Source organism: Callithrix jacchus, chromosome 5, assembly GCF_049354715.1.
Source record: "Callithrix jacchus isolate 240 chromosome 5, calJac240_pri, whole genome shotgun sequence".
Classification (NCBI taxonomy): domain Eukaryota; kingdom Metazoa; phylum Chordata; class Mammalia; order Primates; family Cebidae; genus Callithrix; species Callithrix jacchus.
Genome location: NC_133506.1, coordinates 114,278,899 through 114,301,995, shown reverse-complemented (window position 1 = coordinate 114,301,995; position 23,097 = coordinate 114,278,899). Strand labels below are relative to the sequence as shown.

Below are 23,097 nucleotides of genomic sequence, written 5' to 3'. Positions count from 1 at the left end.
GATACCTGAAAATGTGGAAGCAGCTTTGGGACTTGCTAACTGGCAAATGTTGGAAGAGTTTAGAGGTCTCAGAAGAAGACAGGAAGATGAAGATAAGTTTGGAAATTCTCAGAGACTTGTTAAGTGATTGTGACTGAAATACTGATAGAAACATGGACCGTGAAGGCAAGGCTATTTAAGTGTTTTATGAAAATGAGGAAGTTATTAGGATCCAGAGTAAAATTTAACCATGTTACCTGCTAGCAAAGAACTTAGCAGCACTGTGTCCGTGTCCTAGTGATCTGTGGAAGTTTGAACTTAAGAGGAATGACTTAGGGTATCTGGTGGAAGAAATTTCTAAGCAGTAGTAGTCAAGATGTGGCACAGCTGCTTCTAACAGCCTATAATTAATTAGATGCAATCTCAAAGGAATTAAAGTTTGAATTTATAATTAAAAGGAATGCAGGGTGTAAAAATTTGGAAAATTTACAGTATGGCTTCATGATAAAGAAGGAAAGACCTTGGTGGCTCATGCCTGTAATCCCAGCACTTTGGGAGGCCGAGGCGGGTGGATCATGAGGTTGAGAGATCGAGACCATCCTGGTCAACATGGTGAAACTCTGTCTCTACTAAAAATACAAAAAAATTAGCTGGGCATAGTGGCGGGTGCCTGTAATCCCAGCTACTCAGGACGCTGAGGCAGGAGACTTGCCTGAACCCAGGAGGCGGAGGCTGCGGTGAGCCGAGATCGCGCCATTGCACTCCAGCCTGGGTAACAAGAGCAAAACTCTGTCTCAAAAAAAAAAAAAAAAAGAAGGAGGAGGAGAAAAGACCTTTTCAGGAGAAAAATCCAAGCAGGCTGTAGAGCAACCACTTGCTAGAGAGATTCACGTGACTAAATGAGAGCCATGCACTCACAGCCAAGGCAATGGGATAAAGGCCTCAAAGGCATTTCACAAGTTTTTGAGACAGGCCCTTTTATCACATGCCCAGAGGCCTGGAATTAAGAATGGTTTCATAAGCCAGGCCTGGGGCATTGCTTCCCTGCACAGACTCAGGACACCGCTCCCCACTTCCTGGCTGTTCTAGCTCTGGCTGGGGCTCAAAGGGTCCCCGGTACAAATCCAGCCAGCCGCTTCAGATGGCACAAGCTATAAGCCTTTTCAGCTTCCACATGGCACAAGGTATTCAAGCCCTCTGAACCAAAGAGGGAAGGAGGCTTGCCAGCTTCCACCCAGATTTCAGAGGATGTATGGAAAAGCCTGGATACTCAGAAGTCTGCTTCAGGGGAAGAGCCCTCAGAGAGAGGCTCTGCTAGGGCAGTGCAGAGTGGAAGTGTGGGGTTGGAGGCCCTATACAAAGTCCCCACCAGCACACTCCCTAGTGGAGCTGTAGGAAGGGTCACGCTGCCCTCCAGACCAAATAATGGTAGAGCCACTTATACCCTCAGTTTGGAAAAGCCACAGGCAATAGACTCCAACCTGTGAGAGCAGCCATGGGGGCTGTAACTTGCAAAGCCATACAGATAGGCCAGCCCAAGGCCTTAGGAGGCCATCCCTTGTGCCCATGTTCCCAGGATGCAAGATAGAGTCAAAAGAGATTACTATGGAAATTTAAGATTTAACATCTGCTCTGCTGTGTTTCAGACTTGCATGGGGCTTGTTGCTCCTTTCTTTTGGCCAATTTCTGCCTTTTGGAATAGCAATATTTACCCAATGCCTGTACCATCATTGCATCTTGAAAGTAAACAACTTATTTTTGATTTGACAATCTCATGGGTAGAAGCAGCTTGCCTTGAGTCACAGATGAGTCTAAGTCCCTTAGACTTTTGAGTGATGTTGGAATGAGTTAAGACTTTTGGGGACTATTGGGAAGGAATGATTATATTTTGCAAAGTGAGGTGAACATGAAATTTGGAGGACCAGGGAAGAAATGATATGTATGGATGTTTTGCCATTTCCAAATCTCATGTTCAAATGTGGCCTCCAGTGTTGGAGGTGGACCTAGTGGGAGGTGTTTGAATCATGGGGGTGGATTCCTCATGAATGGCTTAGTGCTGTCCCCATGATAGAGTGAGTTCTCATTCTATGAGTTCACATGATATCTGGTTGTTTAAAAGTGACTGACACTCCTTCCTCTATCTCTTGCTCCCTCTCTGACCATGTGACATGCTTGCTCCCACTTTCCTTCCACCATGATTGGAAGCTTCCGGAGGCCATCACCACAAGAAGATTCTGATGCTATGCTTCCTGTACACCCAGAAGAATTACAAGACAAATAAACCTCTTTTATTTATAAATTACAGCATTCCAGGTGTTCCTTTATAGCAGCACAAAATAGAATAACATATCATTCTAGCTTCTTTCACAAACACCAAGATTCAGACATTTTAGTGGTTTAAAATTAAGGTCAAGATTCTCTTGTTTTTATTCCATTATTTTCCTTAATGAACAAAATGTTAGTTGTGAAATTATACATTTTAATGAAATTTAGTATAGCCACTTACATTAATGTTGTACATTGTAAACATATTAATGTTTCTCTGTATGGTCTCTCATACCAAAAATGTTATCTTTGACTGATTCACCCTCTCTGAATATGGGGAGAGAAGGGTTATTTTGGTTTGGTTTTAATTTTGTCAATCCCACAAGCAGCTTTCAGCAGACAGAAGGGATTTTCTTACACGCAACAATCCAAGCATACACTTTATAATTTTTTTTTAACTACGTTTAAATTGATGTATACAACACATGCAGAAAAGTGCACAAATAAGTATATAACCTGATTCATTTCTACAAAGCAAATACCTCTATATCTTTGCCACCAAAAATCTAGGTGCTACAATAAAAAATAGAATAATTCCAGCATCTCAGAAGCCCCAGGTGGAAGTAGTAATATTTAAGAAGTATTTTGTAATTTCCATCTAATTGTTTCTTCGATCCATGTGTTATTTAGAAATATGTTGCCTCATTTTCCAATATTTGGGAATACGTTTGGGAATTTTCTCATTATATTCCTGTTATTTACTTACAGTGTAATATCACTGTGAAGACTATACACACACACACACACACACAAATTGGCTTGGTGTTTTGGTGTTTTCCAGGTTTTTTTAAAAAAATGTTTGTCATATTAGTTGTTGAGAATTGTTCTTAGTCTCCTACAATAATTACAGATTGTTATGTTCTTCACTTAGTTCGATCAATTTTTGCTTTACTGAAATTGAGTCTATGATTTGAGGTGAGTACACATTTAGAACTGATATATCTTTTTAGTGAATTGATCCTTTTATTACTGTAACATGTCCTGTTTACCTCTAGTAATATTTTTGCCTTAAATATCCATTACCTTATATTAAACAATTTGGATGATATATTTTCAGATATTTTTGGCACTTCCTGAACAATGCAAGCTTTTAGAAGCCTCAAATTCAATGATGCCCTTTCCATATTTTATGTCATTGTTTTGGGGGGTATTTTAGTTTTGCCTACCTTTTAAACTCAAAACAATATTAGTAGCATTATATTTTAATATCACTTTATAGGGCCAATATTAATTTATATGTATGCTTTTCCCTCATTACTTTCTGAATTTTCTTGCTTCAATCTAGGATTTTTCTTCTGCCTAAATAATTCACTTGTATTTTGTTTTCTTCAAATATGTCAGTTTTGTTTATCTAAAAATATATTTTGTCTTCACACTGAAAGGATAATTTTACTTTGTATAGAATTTCAAAATTTCTGTGATTGGCCTTAAATCTTAAAAAATGTCATTCCATTTATTCTGCCTTTCACAACTTTTATTCAACTTCTATTTTAGATTCAGGGGTTACATGAGTGAGTTTGTTACATGGGTATATTGCAGGATGCTGAAATTTGGGGGATAATTGATTCCACCACCCAGGTAGTAAAAAATAGTACCCAATAAATAGTTTTTCAACCCTTGCCCATCCTTCTTTACCCTCTCTAGTAATCTCTAGTTCTACTGTTGCCATCTTTACATCCATGTGTACTTAATGTTTAGCTACCATATAAGAGTGCATGTCATATTTGGGCTTCTGCTTTTGTTAGTTTGCTTAGTATAATGGCCTCCAGCATCACTCATTGTTACTGCAAAGGACATGATTTTGTTCTTTTTTAAATTGCTGTGTAGTTTTACATGGTTTATATGTGCCACATTTTATTTATCCAATCTATCATTGATGAGTATCAAGGTTGATTCCATGTAACAAACTTATGTACTCCCTGAATCTAAAATAAAAGTTGAATAAAAGTTATGGAAGGCAGAATAAATGGAATTACATTTTTTAAGAATTAAAGCCAATCACAGAAATTTTAAAATTCTGTATCAATTATGGGCATCGAGGTTGATTCCATGTCTTTGCCACTGTGAATACCACTGCAATGAACATACGACTACATGTTTCTTTTTGGTAGAACGATTTATTTTCCTTTGGAAATATACCCAGTAATGGGATTGCTGGGTTGAAGAGTAGTTCTATATATCTAGCTCTTTGAGAAATCTTTAAACTTCTTTCCACAGTAACTGAACTAATTTATATTCCCACCAACAGTGTGTAAGCATTCCCTTATCTCTGCAACCTTGTCAATATTTGCTATTTTTCTATTTTTAATAGCCATGCTGATTGATTTGATATCTCATTGTAATTTTGATTTGCTTTTCTCTGATAATTAGTAATGCTATATGTCTTTGTTTTAGAAGAATAAAATAAAAATCTATACAAAGGATTAAGAAAACAAAAGTTTATTTTTGTAAGGGTAAAAAAGATCAGTAGACCACTAGCTGGATTAACAAGAAAAAAAGGGAGAATATTCAAATAAGCATTATAAGAAACAACAAAGGTGACATTACAACCAATCCCACAGAAACACAAAAGTTACTCAGAGATTATTATGAACACCTGTATACACAAAACAGAAAATCTAGAGAAAATGAATAAATTCCCAGGAACATACAACCTTTCAAGATTACATCAGGAAGAAATTGAAACCCTGAACAGAACAATATCATGTGCCAGAATTGAATCAGGCATTAAAAGACTACCGACCAAAAAGGCCCAGGACCAGATGGATTCACAGCCAAATTCTACCAGACATACAAAGGAGAGTTGGTACCAATCCCTACTGAAACTATTCTAGAAAATCAAAGAGGAGAGACTCCTTCCTAATTCATTCAATGAAGTCAGCATCAGCTCGACATTAAAGCCCAGCAAAGACACAGTGAGAAAAGAAAACTACAGACTACCATCCTTGATGAACACAGATATGAAAATCCTCAATAAAATACTAGCAAAGTGATTCTAGCATCATAGAAAAATATTAATTCGCTGCAATCAAGCAGGTGTTATTCCTGGGTTGCAAGGTTGGTTTAACATCCGCAAATTGGTAAATGTGATTCATGACATGAACAGAATTAAAAACACAAACCATATGATCATCTTGAGAGACACAGAAAGATTTCAGGAAAATCCAACATCTCTTCATTATAAAAAACCCTCAACAAAGTAGGCATTGAAAGAATGTATCTCAAAATTATTGGCACCATCTGTGAGAAACACACAGCCAACATCATACTGAATAGGCAAAAGCTAGAAAGATTCCCCTTAATAACTAGAACAAGGAAAGGATGCCCAGTAGCACTACTCCTATTCAATTGAGTACTGAAACTCCTAGACAGACCAACCAGGCAAGAGAAAGAAATAAAATTCATCCAAATAGGAAAAAAAATCAAATTATCTTTCTTTGCTGACTGCATGATTTTATACCTAGACAACTCTAAAGACTCCACTAAAAGGCTCCTAAAACTGATAAACAACTTAAATAAAGTTTCAAGATATAAAATAAATGTGCAAAAATAAGTGCTTTTTCTATACACCAATAATGTTCAAGCTGACAGTCAAATCAAGAACACAATCCCATTTACAATAGCAACAAAAAATAAAATAACTAGGAACACATCTAGCCAACGGGTGAAAAGTTTCTACAAGGAGAACTAACAAACACTGCTGAAAGAAATCACAGGTGACACAAACAAATGAAGAAACATTCCATGCTCACAAATTGGAAGAATCAGTATCATTAAAATGAGTATATTGCCCAAAGCAATCTACAGATTTGATGCTATTCCTAGCAAACTGCCAATGTCTTTTTTCAAGGAATTGGAAGTGTCAATCCTAAAATTCATATGGAACTCGAAAAGAGCCCAAATGGCTAAACAATCCTAAGCAAAAATGAAAGTCTAACTTCATCACATTACCCAACTTCAAACTATATAACAAGGCTCTAGTAATCAAAACAGTAATGGTTATAGTGAAAAAAACAGACTCATACACCTATGGAACAAAACAGAGAGCCCAGAAATAAAGCCATATCCCTACAACCAACCAACTGATCTTTGACAAAGTCAACAAAAAAAAGCAATGGGGAAAAGACTTTTTTTGTGTGAACATTTTCATTTTTATTAGATATTGATAAATTACACATTCTTTAGATAAATTAAACATAAGCAGTATAGTTGCAATTGACTTTTCTATTATTATTATACTTCAAGTTCTTGGGCACATGTGCAGAAATTGTAGGTTTGTTACATAGGTATACACATGCCATGGTGGTTTGCTGCATCCATCCCCCTGTTATTTATATTAGGAATTTCTCCTAAGGTTATCCCTTCCCAATCTACCAACCCCCTGCTATTCCTCCCGTAGCCCCACATCCCCTGACAGGTCCTGGTGTATGATGTTCCCCTCCCTGTGTCCATTTGTTCTCATTGTTAAACACCCACTTATGAGTGAGAACATGCAGTGTTTGGTTTTCTGTTCTTGCATCAGTTTGCTGAGAATGATGGTTTCCAGCTTCATCCATGTCCCTGCAAAGAACATGAACTCATCCTTTTTTATGGCTGCATAGTATTCCATCCTTTATATATGCCACATTTTCTTTATCCAGTCTATCATTGATGGGCATTTGGGTTGGTTCCAAGCCTTTGCTATTTGTCAACAGTGTTACAATAAATATACATGTGCATGTGTCTTTATAATCCTTTGTGTATATACCCAGTAATGGGATTACCTGGTCATATGGTATTTCTATCTCTAAATCCTTGAGGAATTGTCACACTGTCTTCCACAACGGTTGAACTAATTTACACTCCCACCAACAGTGTAAAACTGTTTCTATTTCTCCACATCCTCTGCAATGGGGAAAGGACCTTCTATTCAATAAATGGTGTTGGGACAATGGCTGTGCATATGCAGAATGAAACTAAACCTCTATCATTCACTGTAAACAAAAATCAACTCGAGATGGATTAAAGATTTAAATCTAAGACCTAAAACTATAAAAATCCCATACGAAAACAAAGGAAATACCCTAATGGACATAGGTCTTGGCAAAGAATTTTGACTAAGCCCTCAAGAGCAACTGCAACAACAACAACAACAACAACAAAAAAAAACCCCCAAATTTACAAATGATATGTGATTCAACTAATGAGCTTCTACACAGCAAAAGAAACTATCAACAGAGTAAACAGACAGCTTACAGAATGCGCCCCCCCAAAAATCGCAAACTATGCATGCAACAAAGGTCCACTATGTCGAATGTAAGAGGAACTTAAGCAATTCAACAACCAATAAACAACCCCATTAAAAAGTGGGCAACAGATATAATTTATGTTGAATGAAGTCTGCATTTTATTTCTTTTTCTTTAAAAGTTATATGTCTCTTTTCCTTCTGTCTATATTTAAATTTTTTACTTTTATTTTTTAACAGTTTTACTATGTTTTTACCTCTGTGCAGTTTTGTTTTATTTTATTCTTCTCGGGGTTTGACAGGTTTCTTGGCTCTGCGGGTTAGTGTGTTTATCAGTTTTGGGACATTCCCACTCATTGTCTCATCAAACATGACTCCTACCTTATTCTGCACTTCCCTTCTCTCTGGGCTCTTGGCTGCTTAGGGCTTGGTAACCTCAGTTACTGTAAAAACCTTCCTGGGATGTTTTAAAATTATTTTATATACATTATCTAGTTCTCTGCAAAAGAATCAATCTGATCTAAGCTGATCCTCCATAGCCAGAAGGAGAACATCCCCTTTTGAGGTGATACTTCTTATACTGTCATATTCCTAGTCATAGACTGTACACATAATATACTTATTTTTACTTAGAAATAGTCACATATGTGAAATGTGAGCAAAGTTTAAGTTATGTAAGAAGATAATGTTGAGCCTATTAAATAACATCAAAATCTGCTGTCCTAGACACCAATTGCCCTAAGTGAGAGTACTAGGGCAGTATGACCTCACTACAAACCCATGCGTGCTTGTGGGGCTGCCAAATCGCAAGCTGGAGTCAGTAGCCGGTAGAATAAACCTACTTCCAGAAATCCCAAGGCAAAGAAAAGCAGAGGAAGGGAGCCACATGAAAGCAGCAGCAGCGTGGTATACTGCATATTGGAAGATATCCAGAAGCACCTTGGGGCCCTAGCAGGCTACATTCTCATCCATAGATGATGCCCAGGCCTCTCTCTAAAAACAGATAACTCTCTAAGCTTCAGGTTCCTTAAAATGATAATCATGACTATATTACATGCTGGTAGTGACTGTAAATAATAAACATGCAAAGTACTTAGAATAGTGTCTCATTTATGGTAACTGCTTAATAAGTCAAAGCTATAATAATGGTGATAGTGATAATGATGACTATGCGTAAGATATTGATGATGGTCATGAAGTAAAAATGATTATCTTTACCAGGAAAAAGAGGATATCATACATACAGTATATGCATATATACACTCCCCCCAAAGTCCATTATGATGAAATGCTAGACTTCTCCTTTTCCCTTGACCTTAATATACAGTAGATATGTATGCTTGAAGCATCCCAAAACCTTCCCTCCCAACCCCTGGTTCATGGAAAAAATGTCTTACATATACATACATACTGTATTTTAAGGTCAAGGGAAAAAGGGAAGTCTAGTGTTTATTGCTTTTAAAATCTACTTTCTACTGTAAAGTGGTCATGCTTCTAAGCCTCTATCTGATTGAACTGGCTGAGTTTTATATAAGGGCACCAGTGTCTTAAACAGGGTCTCTGTGACATAGGACATACCTCCACCTGGGTTCTACTCCACTTTCCTTCATACCAGTAATGTCAAGGAGAAAATAAAGCTAACTTACTCATTGTCAGAGCTTGAAGAAGGACTTCACACTAGTTTAGATAGCTCAGAATTTCAGGATGATTAATAAACAAGGGCTCCAAGGAGAAACAGCACATACTTCAGAAGAGACATATTCCTCATTGTGGCTCTTGCTGGAAAATATTGATAATAGAAAGCAATTTTCCCAGGGCTCATTCACATAGGACTAGATGGATTTTTTGCTTCAAATACACTGCATTTTTGAAAGAGGATAATTAAAAAAAATTCTAACTGCCACTTAAACCAAATGGGTAAGGCACCTAGATAGAAAATGATAAAATCAGGACAGTGCCATTTCTATTTATGAACACCTTTCCTGTCTTCATTTAACTTAGAATATTTTTGATTGTAGAGAAGTAAAACATGCATAAAATGACAGCCTTTTCAGCATGTGATAGGCAACTTTGTTGATACAAATGGATTTGATTATTGCTTTTAAAGCTGTGGATTGATGGTAGAAAGGCAGAATTGATGGTGACAGGGAAGAGATGGAATCCTTACGGGAATGGCTGAGGAAATAAACTTGGCCAGGATATATTTTTCTGCTTTTTTATGTACAAAAAAATACATAGTATGTAATATAATGTGTATATTACATATAAATATATGTGTGTGTGCATACATATACATGTACACACAGAAGGGAAATACCTTTTAAATGGAGGGAAGAATAACAGTCTTCCTCTAATATGGCTGAAGTTAAGATTCTAGCAAATATGGGCTCCCATATGTAAGTAAACTTGTCCCAGTGAAGACAGAGGAAATTGTCTAAGAAAGCCAAAGGGTCTTCCACCGAGGAAGAACAGACTGACGTAAGTTAGGGGCCCCATGAAGCTGAGGATGCTTCATCAAAGCGGGCATAAATGTGCACTAGTGTAAAATTACATATGCCTCCAAGTCTCCTCTGAACCACCACTGTCTTTCTAGGACTTGAGGAATCTCACTTTCCTCTAAACTCCTACAACTCCTATGGTTCTCTACTCAACAGCACCTACTAGGTCCCCCCGTTTTTTTCTAGCTTAATCCTCCCAGGGACCTAGAGTTTTCAAAACCAGAGGCCTCCTAGAGCAGCGGTCTCGATCATACTGGTCTGTTTTCACACAGCTAATAAAGACATACCCAGGACTGGGTAATTTGTAAAAGAAAGATGTTTCATTGAGTCACAGTTTAGCACGGCTGGGGAGGACCCAGGAAACTAACAAAAGGGGAAGCAAACAGGTCCTTCTTTACATGGTGGCAGCAAGAAGTGCCGAGCCAGAGTGGGAAAAGCCCCTTATAAAACCATCATATCTCGAGAGAGCTCATTATTACAAGAACAGCAGCATGGGGGTAACCACCCTCATGATTCAAGTACCACCCATGCATGGGCTCCTTCCCACAACATATGGGGATGATGGGAACTACAATTCAATGTGAGATTTGCGTGAGGACACAGCCAAGTCATGCCATTAACGTTTCTGGCATGAGGAACCAGTTTTGTGGAAGACATTTTTTTTCATGGACCTCGGGTAGAGATTGGGGCAAAAGTTTCAGGATGATTCAAGCACATTACCTTTATTGTATACTGATTTCTATTATTATGTTGTAATATTTAATTAAATAATTATACAACCTTATCATAAGGTAGAATCAATTGGAATCTGGAACGTAATGTAGAATCACGGAATCCTGGAACTAGATGGTCCTATCCAGGGGTGCTGGGAGACAGTGACAGATCATCAGGCATTATTAGATTCTTGTAAAGAGCACGCAACCTAGATCCCTTGCATGTGCAGTTCACAATAGGGTTTGCCCTCCTATGAGAATCTAAAGCAGCCACTGATCTGACAGGAGCTGAAGCTCAGGTGGTATGTGTGATGGGGAGTGACTATAAATGCAGGTGAAGCTTCCCTCACTCACCTGCTGCTGCTTAACTCCTGCTGGGTGGCCCAGTCCCTAACACACCTTAGACTGGTATGGGGGTAGAGGGTAGGGGGGTGCTGGAGGCTCCTCTCCGAGAGGAAAGGAAATGCAACAGACTTTCGTCTTGGAATCCCCTCATTTGTTCTCGGTTTTCTCGTCTATAATAAGAGGGGTTTGAACTATATCTGAAGTCTGCCCCAGCTGGGTGCTCTGGAAGTCTCGGATCTAAAATTGGGGAAAGAAGACATGCACACAGGAGAAATTATATTTTAAAAATCTATGTAGTGTAGGAAGGAAGGAAGCCCTGAGGCTGAAGTAGTGACTATCCCACTCTTCTTACAGAAGCCATGTTCAGAAGAAAAGCAAGATGCAGACCCTCATTCCCCATTTCCCCCTCATCCTTACTCAGAATCAGAGCTAATCTTTCTTAGGAAATAATCTCTTTCCAGAAGTGAACCAGATATTACACTTTGCATTTTTCAGATGAGAAATCTGTGAGCCAAAGTTGAGTAATTTGTACACAGAGACACAGTGTATCTAATGAGTGGTAGAGAGAAATAAGTAGAAGACAGGGACAGTCATTTGGCAGAATCTCACTTCCCTTGAACCCTTGTGTCAAGACCTTCCGGTACCCTACTTTCCATACTGGTAGGCTGGACTATTTTCTGCTCAGGTGAGTTCTCTCAAGCCTTCTTGCTGACCATCACTTTATATTGGCTGACCGCTCAGAATTTTCCCTCTGTAAACACAAGTAGCAATATCTGAGTCCATGCCTCCCAGGGAGAGTAAGATAAATGAGATAATAAAGGTGAGAACCAAATGAGTTCCTCTTAATGATGGTGTTAAAAAACCCATGAGTTACTATGGTGTTATTAACAAAATACAGAGGCTGCAGAGTTACATTTGGCCAAATTCTTACACCTCTCACTTTTTTTAGCAAGGAGACACATATATATGAAATCAGTGTTTCTCAATAGTGAAAGTGACTACAAGTGTGTTCTCATTTTTAAAGAAATCCACTCTACGCAAACCTGATTGACAGAAAAAGTGTACCAATCAAGGATCTATACATATAGCTATCTTTCATAGAACTATTCTTGTTTTCATTGTTTAAAAACTTCAATATACTTCATACTTTGTGGCATTTCAGTGAAACTAGAATTATAAAACAATGACTTATTGAAAACCTGTTTATTATTATTTTATTGTACTTTAGGTTCTGAGGTACATGTGCAGATCATGCAGGATTGTTGCATAGGTACACACATGGCAATGTGGTTTGCTGCCTCCATCCACACATCACCTACATCTGGAATTTCTCCCCATGTTATCCCTCCCTGACCTCTCCACCCCTCTGTTGCCCCTTCCTTGGGCCCCGCCCCCCACCAACAGAGCCCAGTGTGTGATGCTCCCCTCCCTGTATCCATGTGTTCTCATTGTTCAACACCCACCTATGAGTGAGAACATTTGGTGTTTGATTTGTGTCAATTTGCTGAGAATGATGGTTTCCAGATTCATTCACATCCCTACAAAGAACATGAACTCATCACTTTTTATGGCTGCACAGTATTCCATGGTGTATATGTGCCACATTTTCCTTGTCTGGTCTATTGTCGATGGGCAAGTGGGTTGGTTCCAGGTCTTTGCTATTGTAAACAGTGCTGCTATGAACATATGTGTGCATGTGTCTTTATAAAAGAATTATTCATAGTCCTTTAGGTATATACCCAGTAATACAATTGCTGGGTTAAATGGAATTTCTGTTTTTAGGTCCTTGAGGAAGCGTCACACTGTCTTCCACAATGGTTGAACTAGTTTACATTCCCACCAACAGTGTAAAAGTGTTCCTATTTCTCCACATACTCTCCAGCATCTGTTGTCTCCAGATTTTTTTAATAATCACCATTCTAACTGGTGTGAGGTGGTATCTCAATGTGGTTTTTATTTGCATTTCTCTAATAATCAGTGATGATAAGCATTTTTTCATATGTTTCTTGGCCTCATACATGTCTTTTGAAAAGTGTCTGTTCATATCCTTCTCCCACTTTTGGATGGGTTTGTTTTTTTCTTGTAAATCTGTTTTAGTTCTTTGTAGACTCTGAATATTAGCCCTTTGTCAGATGGGTAGATTGCAAAATTTTTTTCCCATTCTGTTGGTTGCTGGTTCACTCTAATGATTGTTTCTTTTGCTGTACAGAAGCTCTGGAGTTTAATTAGTTTCATTTATTTTGGCTTTTGTTGCCAATGCTTTTGGTGGTTTAGTCATGAAGTCCTTGCCTATGCCTATGTCCTCAATGGTTTTGCCTAGGTTTCCTTCTAGTGTTTTTATGGTCTTAGGTCTTATGCTTAAGTCTTTAATCCATCTGGAGTTAATTTTAGTGTAAGGTGTCAGGAAGGGGTCCAGTTTCTGCTTTCCACACATTGCTAGCCAGTTTTCCCAACACCATTTATTAAACAGGGAATCCTTTCCCCATTGCTTTTGTCAGGTTTGTCAAAGATCAGATGGGTGTAGATGTGTGGCATTGCCTCCAAGGCATCTGTTCTGTTTCATTGGTGTATATCGCTGTTTTGGTACCAGTACCATGCTGTTTTAATTACTGTAGCTTTGTAGTATAGTTTGAAATCAGGGAGCATGATGCCTCCGGCTTTCTTCTTTTTGCTTAGGATTTTCTTGGGTATGTGGTCTCTCTTTTGGTTCCATATGAAGTTTAAGGTGTTTTTTTTTTCAGTTCTGTGAAGAAGGTGATTGGTAGCTTGATGGGATAGCATTGAATCTATAACTTTGTCAGTTGTATTCCTAGGTATTTTATTCTCTTTGTAGCAATTGTGAATGGGAGTTTGCTCATGATTTGGCTCTCTGTTAGTCTGTTATTGGTATATAGAACTGCTGTGATTTCTGCACATTGATTTTGGATCCTGAGACTTTGCTGAAGTTGCTTATCAGTTTCAGGAGATTTTGGGCTGAGATGATAGGGTCTTCTAAATATACAACCGTGTCATCTGCAAATAGAGACAATTTAACTTCCTGTTTTCCTAACTGAATACCCTATATGTTGTTCCCTTGCCTAATTATTCTGGCTAGAACTTCCAATACTATATTGAATAGGAGTGGTGATAGAGGCCATCTTTGTCTAGTGCAGGATTTCAAAGGAAATGCTTCCAGTTTTTGCCCATACAGTATGATACTGGCTGTAGGTTTGTCATAAATAGCTTTTATTATTTTGAGATATGTTCATTTGATACTAGTTTAATGAGGGTTTTTAGCATAAAGTGCTGCTGAATTTTGTCAAAGGCCTTCTCTGCAACTGTTGAGATAATCATGTGGTTTTTGTCTTTGGTTTTGTTTATGTGATAGATTACCATAATAGACTTGCATATGTTGAATGAGCCTTGCATCCCCAGAATGAAGCTTACCTGTTCATGATGGATAAGCTTTTTGATGTGCTATTCCAATCTGTTTGCCAGTATTTTATTGAATATTTTTGCACCTATGTTCATCATGGATATTGGCCTGAAGTTTTCTTTTTGATGCTCTCCCAGGTTTTGTTATCAGGATGATGGTGGTCTCATAAAATGATTTGGGAAGGATTCCCTCTTTTTGTATTATTTGGAATAGTTTCAGAAGGAATGGTACCAGCTCATCTTTGTGTGTCTGGTAGAATTAGGCTCTGAACCCATCTGGACCTGGGTTTTTTTGGTTGGTAGGCTATTAATCGCTGCCTCAACTTCAGTCCTTGTTATTGTCTATTCAAGGTTTCAACTTCTTCCTGGTTTAGACTTGGGAGGATGCAAGTGTCCAGGAATTTATCCATTTCTTCCAGTGTTACTGGTTTATGTGCATAGAGTTTTTTGTAGTAATCTCTGATTGTAGTTTGCATTTCTGTTGTTTCAGTGGTGATATCCCCTTTATCATTTTTTATTGCTTCTATTTGATTCCTCTCATTAATATGGCTAGCTGTCTAATTGGTTGATCTTTTCAAAAAACAGCTCCTGGATTTATTAATTTTTTTGAAAGATTTTTTGTGTCTCTATCTCCTTCAGTTCTGCTCTGATCTTAGTTATTTCTTTTCTTCTGCTAGCTTTTGAGTTTTTTTGATATTGATCTCTAGCTCTTTCAATTTTGATGATAAGGTGTCAATTTTAGATCTTTCGTCACTTCTCTGGTGGGCATTTATTGCTACAAGTTTCCCTCGAGAGACTGCTTTAAATGTGTCCCAGAGATTCTGGTATGTTGTGTCTTCGTTCTCATTGGTTTTAACCAACATCTTTATTTCTGTCTTCATTTCATTGTTTATCAAGTCGACATTCAGGAGCTAGTTGTTTAGTTTCCATGAAGTTGTGCAGTTCTGAGTTAGTATCTTAATTCTGAGTTCTACTTTCATTGCACTGTGGTCTGAGAGACTGTTATGATTTCTGTTCTTTTGCATTTGCTGAGGAGTGATTTACTTCCAATTATGTGGTCAATTTTAGAGTAGGTGCCATGGGGTGCCAGGAAGAATATATATTCTCTGGATTTTGGGTGGAGATTTCTGTAGATGTCTATTAGGTCCGCTTGGTCCAGATCTGATTTTAAGTCCTGGATATATTGTTAATTTTCTGTCCCATTGATCTGTCTAATATTGACAGTGGAGTGTTAATGTCTCCCACTATTATTGTGTGGGAGTCTAAGTCCCTTTGTAGGTCGTTAAGAACTTGCTTTACATACCTGGGTGATTCTGTATTGGATGTATATATATTTAGGATCATTAGTCCTTCTTGATGCATTGATCCTTTTACCATTATGCAATGCCCTTCTTTGTCTCTTTTGATCTTTGTTGCTTTAAAGTACATTTTATCAGAGACTAGGATTCCAACTCCTGCTTTTTTTTGCTCTCCATTTGCTTGATAAATCTTCCTCCATCCCTTTATTTTTAGCCTTTGTGTGTCCTTGCATATGAGACGGGTTTTCTGAATACAGCACCCTAATGGTATTAGACTTTTTATCCAAATTGTCAGTCTGTGTCTTTTGCTTGGGGCATTTAGCCCATTTACATTTAAGGTTAATATTGTTATGTGTGAATTTGATCCTGCCATTTTGATGCTATCTGGGTTTTTGCCCGTTAGTTGACACAGTTTCTTCATTGTGTTGATGGTCTTTACCATTTGGTATATTTTTGGAGTGGCTGGTACTGGTTGTTCCTTTCCTTGTTTAGTGCTTCCTTCAGGAGCTCTTGTAAGGCAGGCCTAGTGGTGATGAAATCTCTCAGCAACTGCTTGTCCATAAAGGATTTTCTTTCTCCTTCACGTATGAAGCTTAGCTTGGCTGGATATGAAATTCTAGGTTGAAATTTTTACCTTTCCCCACATAGCTTACACTAAAACCCTTCCCAGCTTGTGGCATGGAGAATGTATTTTTCTGGTATTACATTTTCTTTCCAACCCTTTTCCTGCCCCTCAATGCTGTTTAGTAATCTTATTTAAAACTACTGGATAATTCCTTTGAGGGTGCTATCATAGCCCAAATATGACAAGGTCTGAGGTTTTTCACCAGTAGTCATTGAACATCTTCAGTTTTAAATTATAAGTTAGTTCTATAACTTAACTGAGCCTATTTACGTTTATTTACTGCTGAAGTTCTCTCAGATCTTGCTTCCTTTCAAATCTTCTCTATAACCCAAGAAGCTGAAGGAACCCACCTAGATCTCCTGGACCCCCTCTTGTCTAATTTAGGTAGATTATCATAGGAGATGGACAATTAAATTTAAGGTCTCAAGAGATTATCTCAAAACACGCTTCTTGTCAACAAACCCAATCATATTCCCATACCTTTGAGTGCTCTTCCTGATTCTAGAGCAAATAACACTGATTTAGATAGAACATCATGTTTCTGAACTTTGGATAATCCTGTTGAGATTGAGGCAGAGGTGCATTAATGGAGCACAGGTGTTAGAGTGAAATCACACCCACCCCCTGCCCTGGAACAGACCACAACAGGCTTAGGAAGGTTGCTCAATGTCTCAAGGCCTCAGCTGCTTCTTATCTGCAAAACACCAAGGATTCCCATCCCCATCACTGCTGTGGGAGATCAGCAAGGCATAAAGTACCTGTTGGGGTGTCTGGCCAATAGTGGTAGCTGATTCAGTCACATTCAGTGACCCTCACAGTCACCTTGAGCTTGACTCTCTCAAGAAAAGTGAAGAAATTAAGACTTATGAGCCATTGAACCTTGATCACAAATATTCTAAGAAACTTACAACTCCTAAGCCATGTTTCATTTCAAATCCAAGTATGAAAGAAGCTATGTAACTGAACTAAAAAGTGTATCAACTTTATAATTTATTATATTACAACACTTATGTATACATCTCACACACTATGTATTTATACTTTTAGAGAGAAAGACTTTTATAAGGCATTTTATGTCAAGCGAGGGCATCTGTTCATTTGTATAGAGCATTTACTGCTTTGCTGCAGAGTGCAGAGGAATGACTTTGCTCCTCATACCCTAAAATTGAGTCCACCAAGGATGAAACACAGGCTTGTAGTAGCAAAGGCTTCAGTCCAGCTGAGCAGTAAATCCTGGCTGCCCCTGATGATCACAGGGACTGGCTCCTGGCAATAATTTTATGTCATTATCCTATCCTAGAAATGCACGAATGGTTCTGGCCTTTAAAAACAGATTTAAGAGGATGCATTTATCTTGACATTATCAGCCTTTTAAAGATCATGCTGTAGGGGCTGTTGACCTTTCTATCTTAACGATGAGTTGCAAAACAGTGGGATAACATCAACGGACGAAAGGGAGAAAGAGTGTGTACTGAGGAGCAGCAGCCATGGAGAGGAGGAGGTGAGAACGGGATGTCCAGGCACCCAAAGTAAACTTGCTTCAGTCCTGCAGAAAACGGAGTCACAGGAGGAAGAACCCCACATAAACAGAGTCACAGGAGCTACAAACAGAATTCCAGCTCCATCTCTGCTCTAAATATGCAGTCTTTGCGTATTGTGATAGTTAATTTTAGGTTTCAGCTTGACTGGAATGAGGAGAACCTAAACACTTGGTAAAGCATTATTTTTATGTGTCTGTAGGGGTTTTTTGAGGAGATTAGCACGTGGGTCTGAGTAGAATAGGTGGGGAAGATCTGCCTTCAATACGAGGTGGCACCATTCATCCTTCTGAGTCCAGAGAGAACAAAAAAACAGATGAATGTGTCAATCTATCTTCTCAAACTGGAATACACTCTTCCTCTCTTGTTCTTGAACAAAAACTTTAGGCTCCCAGCCTTTGGGCTCTAGAACTTATGCCAGCAGCCCCTTTCCCTCACTGAGGCTCTCAGGTCTTTGGTCATGGAACGGGGACTATTGTAAGCTTCCCTAGTTCTGAGGCCTTTGGTCTTAGATGGAGCCACATTACTGGCCTCCCAGGGTCTTTGGCATGAGAATGTCACGGGACTTCTCGGCCTTCATAATCACATCAGCCAACGCTTTTAATATCGCTTCTGATTTATCTATACACATTTTATTAATTCTGTCTCTCTGGAGAACCCTAACAGAGGCATACATCAAGGCATGAGTCAAGAGAAATAAGATATTTGGCTTATTAAGTGGTGGGCAAAGACTCCAACTTTCTTTTTTTTTTTTTTTTGAGATGGAGTCTCACTCTTGCCCAGGCGGGAGTGTAGTGAGACAATCTCAGCTTATTGCAACCTCCGCCTCCTGGGTTCAAGCGATTTTCATGCCTCAGCCTCCTGAGTAGCTGGGAAAGGCATGCGCCACCATGCCTCGCTAATTTTTGTATTTTTAGTAGAGATGGGGCTTTGCCATGTTAGCCAGGCTGGTTTTAAATTCCTGACTTCCAGTGATCCACCCATCTTAGCCTCCCAAAGTGCTGGGATTATAGGCATGAGCCACTGGGCCTGGCTGTGACTCCAACTCTCAAATGGGTAAAGCACAAACACATGTACTTAACTGCACCCAATCTTGTAAGTTTCGACACTTTAAAAATATAGGTAGTGTTGATCAATTCACCACTGTATAATAGGAATAACATGAGATTCCGTGACAGTTCTTGTGAAGGATTCATACAAAACTCGATTATTTTCTAGTAGAGTTTCCCAAAGTATTTTTAAAAAATATCAAGGGTTTCTTAATAACAAAGAGTTCTTCGCACAGTTCTTTGGTGATACCATATGTTAATAAATGCTAACATCTTCTCCCATTCTCCCAAATTTCCCTTTTGCAGTAACTTGCTCAGTCTATAAATCATATGATGAAAAAAATATGGTTGATAAAAATTGGAAACTAAGAAGGTCTGGTTTCCCTGAAATTTTTGAGATACAGTTACCATGAACACATATTTAGGGTAATATGGAACTTTAACAGACAAACAGAAATTTGAACTTGAAAGCAATCTGAAAAAATACAAGCACTGCCATGAGCACAGTAAAGATCTCTAATACAAACAAATAAAAATCGAGAACTGGCTGTTCTGCTGTACCCAACAGAGAGGTCATATCAATGCACAAACTAAAATGTATAATTGTATGGTTACCCACTACCACTACAGCCCAGTGAATGCTTTAAATCCCAGACATGGTTAAAATATAGCTGGTAATGTGATTTTCTTTTAAACCAAATATAGTGGATGAACCATAATACCTTGCAGGAGCAGATGAACTAGTATTTCCAAGGCAACCAAAGCATATCAATATCACTTTATTATTATTATTTTTATTCTGCAAGGAACCTTCCTTGAAGAGCAATTCCTTTTATGCATAGGTCTGCTTGATAGCTTTCTGAATAATTCTGATCTATAAGGCTTTTTACCTCTTTTTGCATGCTGGAAACACACTGACTTAATCTAATTATCGCATGAAACTCAACTCTTAAATAAAGCTTGAAGTAAAATTAGAAAGCAGCCTCTTTCTTTTCCTTTAGTTACTGTCTTCATGGTACCTTCCTCTTGGCAGATTGCTCATAAGAAAATGGGCTGTGCTGCTGCAGCAAAAGCGTTTTTTACGCTTTTCTCTGGCAACAAGAGGTGAGTTTGGGCCAAGTTGGGCCCTATGAAAAGAGAATAAAACATGACTGGAAACCCTCCTTCTGGGTGACAAAGGAGTGGCTGGCTTGATGCAAACATTTACTGAGCAAATATTGGAAGTCAGGCACTTTGGAAAGATCAGTGGTCTAGAAAATCTCAGATTTGCCAGGGAGAAAAATGGGCCAACATGGGATGTCAATATACTCCAATAAAGCCCTTAACAGAGTTAGCATTAGGGTCAACATTGACTCATTACCCAAACAGGATGACATTTGCTAATGAAAGAGGCAGTGTCAATCATCATGCAAGGGCAACTGACAAACGTTATCCTAATTAGGGTCTGAATGTTTTGGAACACAAAGGAGAATCCTAGTAGAGGTATACATCAAGGCCTGAGTCAAGGGAACTAAGATATTTGGCTTATGAAGTGGTTGGCAATGACTGCAACTCCAACATGGATTTGGAGGAAGGTGTGTCACCAGAGTTTTCAGAGGAATTTTTGCATTGGATCATGAAGGAAAAACAGATGTTAAGTGGAGAATCAGAAGAATGTTACATATAAAAATGAACCAGCAAGGACAAAGATATGAAGTAGTAAAATTGGATACTGTGGCTCATACCAATTTGAACCCAAGAAAACAATTAGATGATTTCATTTTTCCCCTTCACACTGAAAAAATACAAGACTGACACTGCCAAGTACTGATAAGGACATAGATTAATACTCCACATATAGGTAGAACTAATTTAGAGAACACCACAGAAAACATCTAATAAAACTGAAGATGCACATACCCTATAATCTAGAAATAAAATTCCCAATATAAACCCACATGGGTTTTGAAGAATACAACAGAACATTCGCTGCATATTGTTTATCATAGTGAAAAATTAGAAATAAGTTTTCATGAAATGCAGAATGGAAAAATAAATTGTAGTAAATTCATTTAATATGGTACTATGCAGCAGTTAAATGAACTAAAACCCAATGGATCTATGAAAATAAGTAAGCCTCAACAAACATATTAAATGGAAAAAGAAAACAACAAACAAACTACAGAAATATATGTACTATAAGATACCATACTAATAAAGATTAACAGCATGGAAATGTACTACAAACTGTTTAATGTATATGTTAAAAAGCTTGCACGTCTATTGCAAATAATATTGCAATGAACATGGGAGTGAAAGTATCATCTTGATCAAATACAATAAGGTTTGCACTCCTATGAGATTATTCAGCCCTTAAAAAGAAGAAAATCCTGCCATTTGCATCAACATGAATGAACGTAGAGGACATTATGCTAAGTGGAATAAGCCAAATACAGAAATAGAAATATTGTGTTATATCACTTATATGTGAAATCTAAACTCGTCAAACTCATAGAAGCAGAGTGGAACAGTGGTTGACAAAAATCGGGGAAGGGGTAAGTGCGGTGATATTAGTCAAAGGGTACAAAGTACTTCATATGCACTTGGAACATAAAAGCCCTAGCGATCTACTGTACAGGATAGTGCCTATAGTGAACAGTACTGTATTATATACTTAAATATTTGCTAAGAGGGTAGATCTTATGTAAAATGCTCTTATCACACAAAAAATAGTAGTAAAAATAATAAAGAGAGCAGAAATAAACTTCTGGAGGTGATAGGTTTATGGCATAGATTGTGGTGATGGTTTCATGAGTGTGTATTTATCTCTAAACTCATGAAGTTGTATATATTAAATATGTATAAATTATATCACAGTAAAGTTTTTTAAGCTTTTGTGAGAATGCAAATATAGAGTCTTGGATAGTGGTTTGCTCTAGGTAGAAAAGTAAAGAAGAGAATTGATTAAGATGTACATAATTGCCTTTAACTATGATTGCATCTTTATTTCTTAGAAGAGGGAAACGTGAAACAAAATTGGCAGCAGGTGTTTTAGATCTGATAGTGCTGGGTGATGGGTACAGAGGAGTCCACTCTATTTTATGGGGATATTAGCGGGGATCTGAAGCCAGGCTGTCTGAGTCCAATCCAGTCCAGCTCAACCACTTCACCAGTGCATGACACCCTGGGAGAATGATTTTACCTCTCCAAGTCTCAACTCCTTACCTATAAAATATGGCTAATAACAGTGCTGCAAGGACTAAATGAGTTAGTGTTTGAAAGCTCTTAGAGACTACAGGAATAAATATAAGTGATAGTGAAATAAAAATAAACAATTAATGTAGCATACAATTCAATTAGGTAGAGGACAGGAGAGCTGGGATAGGTGATAATAACCTTACTTCAATTTCATTTTTCATGACAAGGAAACTAAGGTTTGGGGAGTATGACTAAATTTTATTACAAGGTAGATACAATCAGAGTTTTCACACTGGGCACATAATAAGGAAATTGTGTAACTGGAAGGATCCTTGGTGATACTACTGATAGGGACAGAAGGCAGAGAAATTGTAGGCAGAAAAGGGCAGATCTCTGGTAAAGCCCTACCTTCAAGCTGAAAAGTCTGAAACAACAGCCCAAAGTGAGGAATTCTATCCCTATTTTTCTGCTTGAATGTTTCCTTTTCCTAAACCACCCATGGCTTCACTGAGCCCCATCCTGTGCTTATAAAGAACCCAGACTCAGCTGGTAGAGAGAAGCAGCAGCCAGATGTTGGAGAGAAGTGGCTTGACTTCAGAGGGATGGCTTGACAGAATAATTTCAGATAAGAATCTGGCCAGAGATGGCTGGACTTCAAGGGAAGATTAGCTATGCCCTCACCCATCCCCTTTTTAGCTCCCCTTTCCACTGAGAGCCACTTTCGTCCACAATAAAATCTCCTGCATTTGCCATTATTCAATTTGTTTGTGTGACCTCACTTTTCCTGGATGCTAAACAAGAGTTTGAGAGCCATGGGTGTGGATAGAAAAATCTGTCACACTGGCCCTTTGCCCTTGCTGGCAGAGGGCAGCTACCTCACACAAAAATTCCAAGGACCCACTAAGCTGTTA

The 23,097-nt window shown here is 38.3% G+C and overlaps 1 protein-coding gene across 8 annotated transcripts in view; it reads right to left on the bottom strand.

The window, feature by feature from the left end:
- The window catches only part of CA10 (carbonic anhydrase 10), a 543,877-nt gene that overhangs the window by 395,878 nt on the left and 124,902 nt on the right, over window positions 1–23,097 (bottom strand). For 4 of the 8 annotated variants that reach the window (XM_078374145.1, XM_078374144.1, XM_078374146.1 and 1 more), the window contains one exon: window positions 9,176–9,308. The exons of the other annotated variants lie outside the window; for them this stretch is intronic. In XM_078374145.1, the coding sequence (XP_078230271.1) occupies window positions 9,176–9,179 (4 nt within the window). In that variant the 5' untranslated portion in view covers window positions 9,180–9,308. The remainder of the gene's footprint in view (window positions 1–9,175; window positions 9,309–23,097) is intronic. 8 annotated transcript variants of the gene reach the window in all.